Raw genomic sequence first — 11482 nt, 5'->3', positions numbered from 1 at the left:
AATCACTTAAAATATAAAGGTTGTGTTGTCTCTCCCGTTTTAATAACTGTATTATTTTCTCTCATATGAAGGTTTTTGTGTAGGACTTTTAATTTGTCTCTCTGACGACGTTCAGATACGCCGGGTATGACGTCACACGTACAGCGCGCTCCGTTGAGGTCACACGTGTGATTCGGTGTACATTATATCACCGTTATTAAACTGATCGATCTGATTGATTGATTGATCATCATGGTGTTCCTCACGCTATCGTGCTGGATTCGGAACCGCGGACCGGACCGATACTGGAAAGTCCAAGAGCTTCTGAAGAGCGCGCGGGTGAGAGGACACGAGATTATTCCCCGAAAGTCTGTTTGATGCGCGTGTATTTCCTCTCGGATGTCATAGAGACGTTTATCTTTTTAAGATGTTTAGCAGATGTTAAGTAGAGTGGGATGCTTTCTAGATGTAAAATAGACGTCAGGGAGATTTACTTGTCTTTTTGTGTATTGATCTGTTTTTTTTTTTTTTTTATTTATTTATCCCCTTTTCTCCCAATGTTGGAACGCCCAATTCTCACTATAGGTCCTCATGGTGGCGCGGTTACTCGCCTCAATCCGGGTGGTGGAGGACGAGTGTCAGTTGCCGTTAATCGGCGCATCTGATCACGTGACTCGTTGTGCATGACACCGCGGAGACTCACAGCATGTGGAGACTCATGCTACTCTCCACGATCCACACACAACTCACCACACGCCCCATTGAGAGAACCACTAATCACCACCACGAGGAGGTTACCCCATGTGACTCTACCCTCCCTAGCAACCGGGACAATTTGATTACCCCATGTGACTCTACCCTCCCTAGCAACCGGGACAATTTGGTTACCCCATGTGACTCTACCCTCCCTAGCAACCGGCCCTATTTGATTACCCCATGTGACTCTACCCTCCCTAGCAACCGGGACAATTTGGTTACCCCATGTGACTCGACCCTCCCTAACAACCAGGCCAATTTGGTTACCCCATGTGACTCTACCCTCCCTAGCAACCGGACCACTTTGGTTGCTAAGGAGACCTGGCTGGAGTCACTCAGCCCCCTAATATCGGCCTGAATAACAGAAGCTCTTTGTGCCAGTGAGGAAATATTGTTTAATTTCAGTGTTTGTGTGTTTTTGCAGCATTTCCGCGGCAGGAAGAATCGCTGCTACAGTCTGGCGGTGCGCGCGGTACGAAGAGCGTTCGTCTACGCCAGTAAAGCACGTAAAGCCAAACGACGCAGCATGAGAACGGTACACACACACACGCACTATCACGAGACATGAAAATAAAGGATCACATGCTAATAAAACACGTGTTCTGCAGCTGTGGATCTCACGCATCGCTGCAGCGACCAGAGAACATGGCCTGAAATATCCAGCGCTCGTGCACAATCTAGTGAAGGTGAGTGTGTGATATAGTTCATATTAACATGATGAATGATTCATGAACATACATGTGTATATATGTGTGTTATTTCCCTCACAGAGCAGCGTTCAGCTCAACAGACGTGTGTTGTGTGACCTGTCAATCACAGAGCCGCGCTCTTTCCTCGCGCTGACAGAACTCGCCCGCGCTCGCCAACAGGAAGGTTTCAGAGCCGCGCTGGGCGACGGTAAAGAACCGACGGGTGTTTTCTCTCGTATCACACAACTACAGTAAATCAATCCAGCCAATCAGAGCTCACGGCTCTGATCATGTGTGCGCAGAAGCGCTAGCCTGTCCTTCATCTCTCTCTGTGTAAATAAATGCCTTTCTGTGTTTATGAATAAATCAATAAAACTTTATTTAACAGCCGCTGTGTTTATTTTGTCATAAATATATTGTGAAAACTCTCCAGATTTCAGCCCAGAAGATAAATGGAGATTGTTGACAACACAATAGATGAATCTGAAGAAAGAACAAGTGGAAATGTGAAATAACTCCATGTATACAACCTGCTACATTATAATGTTTATTTCCTTTTTATAAAACGTGTGTGTATATTCTGATTATTAATAAATAATATTGAATACATTGTAAATAAATACATGAAAGATTTGATCAAATGAACTAAATCATTTTTAACAAAAGCATCATAATTCTTCAATTGTATTAATCACAAATTCAGAATAGATATTCTATAATATTTAATCACAATAATGGATTTGTATTGCATTCTATAAGTGTCCTGATTATTAAAGAATATTGTACTGATATTAGTTTGTCTAAAGATTATTATTTATTTTTTTCAAAACAATATGACAAAAAGACAAATATAAAGTATCTTTATATAGAGTATATAAAAACAATTTACAGCAACATGTACAATTAATACAAATAAAACAAGTAATAGTGGGCATATAAAACCATTAAGGGCAAATAAATAATCAAATGTAAAAGATACATATCTGATGTGTGTTTTTAATCAGAATTTATGTGTAAAATATTTTATTTAAAATCATTTATAACAAAAGTTTCATAATTTTCCTCAATTATAATCACAATTTCAAATAGCAGATAACATGGAGATCTAGAGATGAAGAAACTGAAGTAAAACTGCAGCACATTTCTCTCTTTTCGGCCACCGTACATGCTGACTTGGGCGTGTCCTCCTCTCTGACCTTCTGGAAGGACGAGTGCGTCAGCCAATCAGCGCGCAGTAGCGGGGTGCGTGTCACAGAGTGCGCATGCGCGGAGGGACACGCGTGTAGCGACTGTGTGATCGGTTCTCCGGTGGTATAGCAGCTCTCTGCGGATCATGTCGTGGCTGTTCGGGCTCAATAAAGGTCAGGGTGGCGCTCCGCCGGAGGGTCCGGTACCGCCCGCTCCTCCTCCGCCGCCCGCCGGGTCTGGCTCGGGCTCCGGTGACAAACCGAAGGACAAATGGAGCAACTTCGACCCCACCGGGCTGGAGCGAGCGGCGCAAGCGGCCAAAGATCTCGACCGATCCCGTGAGTACAGAACAATACACATATAACAGTATATATAATCACATATGACGTCATCACGCGACAGACTTACGTCACATCTGACGACGCGACTAGAACGCTCCCGTTATAAGCATTAAATCCGTCTACAGTTGAATATAACGCAGGCCAGACAGCTTCATTGATTATGTGAAGGGCATTAGGTCAAAGGTCACACCCCCACTCGTGATTTTAAAGGTGCAGTAAGTTTTACACCTAAACGGATTGTGACAAACTATCTGTTTTATTCTACATTCGTGAAGGGGGTCACTATAGGATTAGGAGATCACATGACTCAAACAACCCTCATGTCACCGATTGGTGTCAAATAAAGTTCTAAATGACTGTTGTCGTGGTTGTTCAGAAAGAAAAATGAACGAAACATAAATATGAAATGCTTAATTAATCGCTGTAATCGCAGGTCATGCCAAAGAGGCGCTGGATCTGGCGCGCATGCAGGAACAATCGGTTCAGATGGAGCACCAGAGTAAAATGAAGGTACGACACACTTCACGACTCAAACACTGAAGTTATACACAACTGGAGAAATACGAATAATCGCCGCAAGTATTTTCACCCCTTTCCAACAGGTGGCGCTGATGGACAATCAGTTTTACTCCTTTATAGCGACTTCAGTTCACCGCAAACACAGAACGTTCCCCTAACGTTAGCCTATGGTTCCTGTTTGCTTATATTTGTTCTAGGAAGGTTCTCTTTAGGTTACATTTTTTATAACCATAAACGTACATTCTGAGAACATTGCAGCGAGGTTATTGTGTGACAACCTAAACAAGAGTTGCAGAGAGGTTGATTGACAGCAATGACTGAAATTCGGCCCTTTAAGCACTGAAGGTTTTCAGTTTCAGTGGCATACCCTAAATTAAAGGCTTATAAATTTGTTATAACAAGTTCCAACATTACAAATATAACTGATCATAGTGTCCAAAAACATCTCCAAACAAATAAAAGATAATAATTGTACATAAGAACTAATTACACATGCAAACACAACAATGACTAAAGGTTTGCATAGCATGCACACATGATTTTAGTCATGAGATTTCACAGAATGAGTTTCATTCTGTGTCATTTGAGTCATCATTGAGTCTGTGTCGTGTATTTGGCGCCATCTCCTGGTGGTCATATGTAACATTGTGCTTCATGTGGATTATCTAATGATCTATACATCTGATTATCTTGTGTGTGGACTCGATTGACAGAGAATCACAGACTCTAAATAATCATATGTGAGATTTTATGTGCCGTTTATGTTTCGTGAAGTTATAATTGAAAACGGTACATATAAGCAACACCAACATAATAGTCAAAGACATATATTTAGCTGTTACTCGTTATATTTTTATCTGTGAGTGAAACAAATATTCTGGTTGTATTTTACTCATTCAGATGTAATTTTTTAAAGCACTTGTTCAGTTTTGGTCATAATGTCACAGGCATTGTACTTATTTTGTGTTGCTCAAGACTGAAGTTATTAATATTTTAACGATTATGTTTTTCTTGTGGGCCCATCGGAGCTTAAAGCTTTGAGGTGAAAGCTGGTTTTACATTGTTTCTCGTGGTCTTTCCACCCTTTAAACCACCTTAGACCAGCAACAGCCATCAGTTATATTCCACGCAGCATCTTGAGATGAACGTGAGGTTTGTGTGTGTCCTTCAGGAGTACGAGGCGGCTGTGGAGCAGCTGAAAGGAGATCAGATTCGTGTTCAAGCGGAAGAACGCAGAAAAACTCTGCATGAGGAAACCAAACAGCATCAGGCGGTGAGACTGGAGTTTATCACAATGATCACCTGTGCTGATGTGATGAATAATGACTGTGATGATTTCTACAGAGAGCTCAATATCAGGATAAACTCGCCCGCCAGCGATACGACGACCAGCTGCGACAGCAGGTGAGAAGCGCTCTGACTCTGAATTAACAGTGCAGCGAGTGTGAATGTAACCGCTGGAGATCTGTGTGTTGATCTGCAGCAACACCTGAATGAAGAGAACCTGCGCAGACAAGAGGAGTCGGTCCAGAAACAAGAGGCCATGAGGAAAGGTGCCGAACACACATCATACTCCATTTCTCAATACACACTCATGGTCTCGAAAGAGTTAACTCATATTTGTAACTCATAGCTACCATCGAGCACGAGATGGAACTGCGACACAAGAACGAGATGTTGCGCGTGGAGGCGGAGTCTAAAGCTCGCGGTCGCGTGGAGAGAGAAAATGCTGACATCATCCGCGAACAGATCCGACTGAAAGCAGCTGAGCACCGACAGACGGTCCTGGAGTCTATACGGTACTCACTCTTCCAGGGATATATTTAGTTCTTAATAAAATAAAGCGTTTATGATGTAACAGATCATTGTTGTTGTTCAGTACGGCAGGTGCCGTGTTCGGAGAAGGATTCAGAGCGTTTATATCTGACTGGGACAAAGTCACGGCAACGGTAATGTCTCCGCTTGTTCTCTGGATTCATTCTTAACGTACGATGAATTGTGAATTGACCCGCACTGCTCCTGTGCTCCTCTAGGTGGCGGGACTGACGCTGCTGGCGGTGGGCGTTTACACCGCGCGGAACACGACCGCTGTGGCCGGGCGATACATCGAGGCTCGATTAGGAAAACCATCGTTAGTACGAGAAACTTCACGAATCACCGTGGTTGAAGCGTTAAAGCACCCGGTCAAGGTACGACACAAACCTTCGTATGACGAGCACTTCCTGTGCAGAGAGGAAGTGAGGTGTGACGCTGTGTTATGTTTCAGATGGTGAAGCGGTTGAAGAGTAAACCGCAGGACGCGCTCGAGGGAGTCGTGCTCAGTGTGAGTTATTTAAATTTACTATGAAGAAATATTAGAAATGCTCAATTTATAGCAGTCGACACATTTCTACTGTTGTAACGTTTCGAGCGGTATATCGTTCTCTCTGTAGCCGTCTCTGGAAGCGCGTGTGCGTGACATCGCCATCGCCACGAGAAACACGCGTCAGAATCGAGGACTGTATCGTAATATTCTGATGTACGGCCCACCGGGGACGGGAAAAACACTCTTCGCCAAGGTAAAACACATGTGTGATTAATAACTTCTACGGGTGATGTCACCGGCTGCTGCTGTAACTGCCTGTGATTGGTCGAGCAGAAGCTGGCGGTGCACTCTGGGATGGATTACGCGATCATGACTGGCGGTGACGTTGCTCCGATGGGTCGTGATGGAGTGACGGCGATGCACAAAGTGTTTGATTGGGCGGGAACCAGCGGCCGCGGGTGAGATGCGTGATATACCATCATCAGTGCTGTCTGTAAACAAGAGACATTAGATTGTGTTGGACAATATTTGTATTGCGACTATTTCCATGACAACAAGTTTCGTTAACTGAAAAATATTGAATGTGCAGAAGTATATTAATTATAATAATTTTATATATTGAACAGTGTTTGGTGAGTTACTCATTTATTCACTACAAATTACTAATAACTGCTCAAGTGTAATCAGATTACTAATGACTTTTTAAAGTACTTAAACACTTCACAGAAAAGTTTTTGTTTCTGCGCTCAACAAATTCAAAGTAATGTGCATATTTCCTCGTTCATTAACTTGTTTTAGCTGACTCCAACGGAAACAGATTTAAATATTATTAGCAAAATGTACGTTATAAGTGTATTCTACATATAGATTATTGTTTTGAAATGTGCAGTTAAGTACAGATATAAACTCCTCACCTTTTGGTGAAATTGGCTGTTTTGAAACACAAGCGCTCTTAACCTGAACTGCTTTGCTGATGCAGGAATAATCCACAGAGTTTCCCGCTTAAATTTGAGTCCCGCCTTCATCGATTTGATCTCATATGACATTGACGAGTGGTGTTAGTCTACGGAGCGCCATTATCTTAATCCTGCAACAACTGAATGATGATTAAAGCTGCGAGCAGTGATGAACGGGCCCTCACGCTGGTGCCCGTTGGGGCTGCTGTGCCAGGGCCCTCACGCTGGTGCCCGTTGGGGCTTCTGTGCCAGGGCCCTCACGCTGGTGCCCGTTGGGGCTGCTGTGCCAGGGCCCTCACGCTGGTGCCCGTTGGGGCTGCTGTGCCAGGGCCCTCACGCTGGTGCCCGTTGGGGCTGTGCCAGCAGAATGTCACGCCAATTATTTAGCACTTAAATGTTAAGTGTGTATAACAGTGTAAAACATGTAATTTCCTGTTGGCAGTAGGTGGCGCTATGACTATAATTGAATATTGGGATATAGAAGTGTTCAGGCCGGGACTCTTCTCAAACATGTGACGTTTGGGGCAGATTGGACATTGTATGTTTGAGTTACAACAACTTCCTGTTTCATGGCAAAAACATCGAAATTGTCATGTCGTCATGGCCACGCCGTGCAGTGAAAACTCAAAAGCTTCGTAATTTAGCATCGCCAAGACCTTTAGATTAGAATAACCAAATATGAAGCTCTGATGAAATCTCGTGGAGGAGTTTGTTATAGTACGAGGCCTGGAAATGGCTGACTTCCTGTTGGGTTTAGGGCATGGGTCCAAGAGGCTTTTTTATAGGTATTGGCATGTTACACATGTGTACTGATTTTCCTACGTGTAGGTGAACCGTAGCGGGAAGCGCACATCGTTGAAAGTTTGTATGTGGCGCTATCGAGCCAGAATCAGATGTATATATTCGGCATGTCTGATACGTGTGCAAAGTGAGTTTTCGAGGATGTTTAGGCCTCAAAAATGTGATTGATTTGGGGAAAAAATAAATAAATGCCTACAAGAACAATAGCGTCCTCGCCCCATCAGTGCTCGGGCCCTAACAGCGGTGCGTAACGGACTGCAGCAGAACAGCAACAAGGATATCAGTTATAGGGGGCAATGTGGCCATATCTGATTATAGGGAGGACTTGTCCCCCTCAATGCATGTTGTGGTTACGGCCCTGTTTGAAACCAAAATTGGTCACTTTTGTGGTTCGTGCAGATCTGAAGAGTCTCCCGCTTGATTACAGCAGCGGCCAATCGCGTGCTTGGCTCGTGTGACGGTGATTCTGCGTCTGACAGGAAGTGAAGGCCTCTGAAGCACTCGTGAAACTTCTCATTTGTACAAGTTGTTCGTTCACTTCGGTATCATCATGCGAGTCCCTGTTCATCGAGGAGAGCGGTTGTGAACGTCACTGATGTTTATACCCATCGAGGGGATGTCACATGACTCGCGTCAGAGCTGTGAATACATTGAAGTCTATGACGTGTCAGTGGGACCTCAGTTAAACTTCACACCAAAGTGTTTTTACACACGTTCTGCCTCCCAAATGATGTCTTTGAGAGTTCAAAGCAACATGACACTGCCGTTGAACGGAGCGTTGATGCTTGACGAGACATTATTGAAACTCATAATTATTGTTGTCTTCTCTGATATAAGTCATGCTCCACAGTTTGATGCATTATCCGCTAGATCTGCTTTAGTTGTTATGCTAACACACTATAAAGTGTCTTGAATGACTCGTAGCATGTATAAGATGCTAATTCATCGCCTCTTAGAGAATCTGTAGAAGTGGTCACTGAACTAATCCCTTATTAAACTCATTCGTGAAACAGAAGCGACACTAAAATGTCATTTTTGCAGCTAATTCTGCACAATTGTGCCGGAAACTTCCCATTCTTGAATCACTAAAATCGCTGAATTGGTGCTTTTAGCTTTTTTATCTATATATCCCCGGAAAACATGTTTGTGATTCTCACCCCTAACCATTAAAGTAACTAAAGTAACTAAAGCTAGTAACTGTAATCTGTTTACAATAATTTGAAATGTAAAGTTTTATTAAAAAAGTAATTAGATTGGGTATGTTTTATACATTTAAAATTGAACCCTAATCTAATATTTGATATTGTTAGTATTGTTGTGTTATTGTGTGTGTGTGTGGTGTGCGTGTGTGTGTTATTGTGTGTGTGTGTGTGTGTGTGGTGTGCGTGTGTGCATTATTGTGTGTGTGTGCGTAGGTTGCTGCTGTTTGTGGATGAAGCTGATGCATTCCTGCGCAAGAGATCGACTGTAAGTAAATATAAACACGTTTGTTCACGTGTTTTTACTGTAAATCACAGCTGATCATGTCACGCGTGTGTTTCAGGAGAAGATCAGTGAAGATCTGCGAGCGACTCTAAACGCATTCCTGTATCGCACCGGAGAACAGAGTAATAAGTAAACACCCCCGTCTGTCTTCATCAGTTAATGTGCTCAAAATAACATGAAACTGAAAGTGTTTGTTCATGTGCAGAATCTTTGTGTTGCGTTTGAGGAGACCGCTGCATTATCGTGTGTGTGCGCAGGTTTATGTTGGTGTTGGCCAGTAATCAGCCGGAGCAGTTTGATTGGGCGATAAACGACAGAATCGATGAGATCGTGAATTTCACGCTGCCGGGAGCGGAGGAGAGAGAGAGACTCGTGCGGCTGTACTTTGACCGATACGTGCTTGAACCCGCCACCGGAGGACGCCAGTGAGTACAACACTAGACCTGTCATTTAACCTCTCTTTCGTCAGACTGACAATACTCGAGACATATTTACACAATATTTACTGAACCCCTCTATGGACCAACAGGGGGGCGCTCTATCATGAAAACGTTAAAGTGTCTGTATATAAGTCAGGGATACGAGGTGTCATTCGAAAGCTGAGAATCTGGACTTTTCAGAAATCACCATCACTTCTACATTTCTGTTCACATCACCATCGTTTTGTAATTGGGGTGTGTGTGTGTGTGTGTGTGTGTGTGTGTGTGTGTGTGTGTGTGTGTGTGTGTGTGCGTGCGCAGGAGGTTGAAACTCGCTCAGTTTGATTACGGTGTGAAGTGTTCGGAGATCGCCAGTCGTGTGAAGGGAATGTCTGGACGAGAGATCTCCAAACTAGGAGTCGCTTGGCAGGTCTGTTGCACTTTTAACATCTTTTAATAACAGAATCAGAGTTCACCTTTAAATGGCCCGATTCAGTCACTCGATCAAACACAGACTCATAATAGAGATGGGATTATTGTACTGGAGGGTTTAAAGCAGAAATGAGAAGTTTGTTGTCAAAGGACTTGTGGGTAATTGTGTCTCTCAGGCGGCGGCGTACTCCTCAGAGGACGGCGTGCTCACAGAAGCGATGATTGACGCGCGAGTCGACGACGCGATCCGTCAGCACCGACAGAAGATGGACTGGCTGCACGGTGAGGGTGTTCTGGATAATGAGGGGCGACCGCTGAACCCAGAGGCCACTAGTAAATCCAGTAAGAGCAGCTTCACGCCACCGCCACAGGAAGTGACATCAGAGCAAAAAGCCGAGGGCAAGAGCACTGAAGGCACGCCAGTTTAACCGTGTCAAACTTCAGCGTCTGTTTCAAGAGAGTGATCCGTGTGTGTCTGTGAGGAAGATGTTCTCTGTGTAAATGACACTTAAAACTGTTAATAATCACAAATACTGAAAACATGAAATGAGATGGAAAATGTTTTAATGTCGACAGTAAAACAGTTTTCGTTTCTGATGACTCATGATGTGTTCTTCATGTAGAAATGGTAAAACTTCACACTTGTTGCATGTAATCAAAGGTTTAAAAACATTAACAGTAATTCCAACATGTACTGCTGCATTTTAAACATTAAAGTTGTTACTAGTCATCATGAACTTTGCAAATGTAGAAATTCAGTCAGAATTAATAAATGCCTTAAAGGTGTTTGAGTATCTCAGCGAGTCTTGACGCTGACTATCACCGCTGGAGTCGTGCTGAGTGACTCCAGTCAGGTCTCCTTAGCAACCAAATTGTCCTGGTTGCTAGGGAGGGTAGAGTCACATGGGGTAACCTCCTCGTGGTGGTGATTAGTGGTTCTCTCAATGGGGCGTGTGGTGAGTTGTGTGTGGATCGTGGAGAGTAGCATGAGTCTCCACATGCTGTGAGTCTCCGCGGTGTCATGCACGACGAGTCAGCGTGATCAGATGCGCCGATTGACGGTCTCAGAAGTGGAGGTGACTGAGACTCATCCTCCACCACCCGGATTGAGACGAGTAACCGCACCACCACAAGGACCTGCTAAGTAGTGGAAATTCCAACATTGGAATAAAATAAATAAATGCCACAAATATATTGATTGTGTTTGATGCTTTACATATGTGAACATATAGAACCTTATTGTAAACATGTTACCGTTGAATTTGACCAATATATATTTGTTTTTTGATCAGATCTGTTTAGCAGATGCATTTATTATTACACCTGATATTAAAGGAATATTTCGGGTTCAATGGAAGTTCAGCTCAATCAGTGTTATAATGTTGATCACCACAAACATTCATTTCGGCTCGTCCCTCCTTTAAATGTGTGTTCCAGTGAGACACTTCCAATGCAAGTCAATGGGGTTTAATCTGTACACATTAAAATACTGTTTCACAAGTCACAAGACATAAACAATATGTGTGTTAACATGATACTGTCATTAAATCACTCACTGACCACATGTGTGTGAAGATAGAGACAATGTTACAACTTCATTGCTGTAAACCCT

At 43.4% G+C, this 11482-nt stretch overlaps 2 protein-coding genes across 2 annotated transcripts in view; both read left to right on the top strand.

Moving 5' to 3' along the window:
- Nucleotides 1–125: 125 nt before the first annotated feature.
- Nucleotides 126–1811, top strand: mrpl20 (mitochondrial ribosomal protein L20). The gene is made up of 4 exons (XM_052124367.1): nt 126–318; nt 1160–1270; nt 1344–1421; nt 1506–1811. The coding sequence occupies exons 1-4, from the start codon at nt 232–234 to the stop codon at nt 1677–1679; spliced, it is 450 nt and encodes a 149-aa protein (XP_051980327.1). The 5' UTR covers nt 126–231; the 3' UTR covers nt 1680–1811.
- An 854-nt stretch (nt 1812–2665) lies between these two features.
- Nucleotides 2666–11482, top strand: part of LOC127641128 (ATPase family AAA domain-containing protein 3-like) — a 9474-nt gene continuing 657 nt past the window's right edge. Inside the window, exons 1-16 of the mRNA XM_052123908.1 lie at nt 2666–2950; nt 3387–3463; nt 4644–4745; nt 4817–4876; nt 4956–5025; nt 5106–5271; nt 5352–5421; nt 5506–5661; nt 5739–5795; nt 5905–6030; nt 6111–6235; nt 8950–9001; nt 9078–9148; nt 9277–9444; nt 9760–9868; nt 10047–11482. The exon at nt 10047–11482 is cut by the window's right edge and continues 657 nt beyond it. Of these exons, the coding sequence (XP_051979868.1) occupies nt 2758–2950; nt 3387–3463; nt 4644–4745; nt 4817–4876; nt 4956–5025; nt 5106–5271; nt 5352–5421; nt 5506–5661; nt 5739–5795; nt 5905–6030; nt 6111–6235; nt 8950–9001; nt 9078–9148; nt 9277–9444; nt 9760–9868; nt 10047–10298 (1854 nt within the window). The 5' untranslated portion in view covers nt 2666–2757 and the 3' untranslated portion in view covers nt 10299–11482. The remainder of the gene's footprint in view (nt 2951–3386; nt 3464–4643; nt 4746–4816; nt 4877–4955; nt 5026–5105; nt 5272–5351; nt 5422–5505; nt 5662–5738; nt 5796–5904; nt 6031–6110; nt 6236–8949; nt 9002–9077; nt 9149–9276; nt 9445–9759; nt 9869–10046) is intronic.

Source organism: Xyrauchen texanus, chromosome 50 (genome assembly GCF_025860055.1).
Source record: "Xyrauchen texanus isolate HMW12.3.18 chromosome 50, RBS_HiC_50CHRs, whole genome shotgun sequence".
NCBI classification, from domain to species: Eukaryota; Metazoa; Chordata; class Actinopteri; order Cypriniformes; family Catostomidae; genus Xyrauchen; species Xyrauchen texanus.
This window is presented reverse-complemented; position numbering and strand designations above follow the sequence as displayed.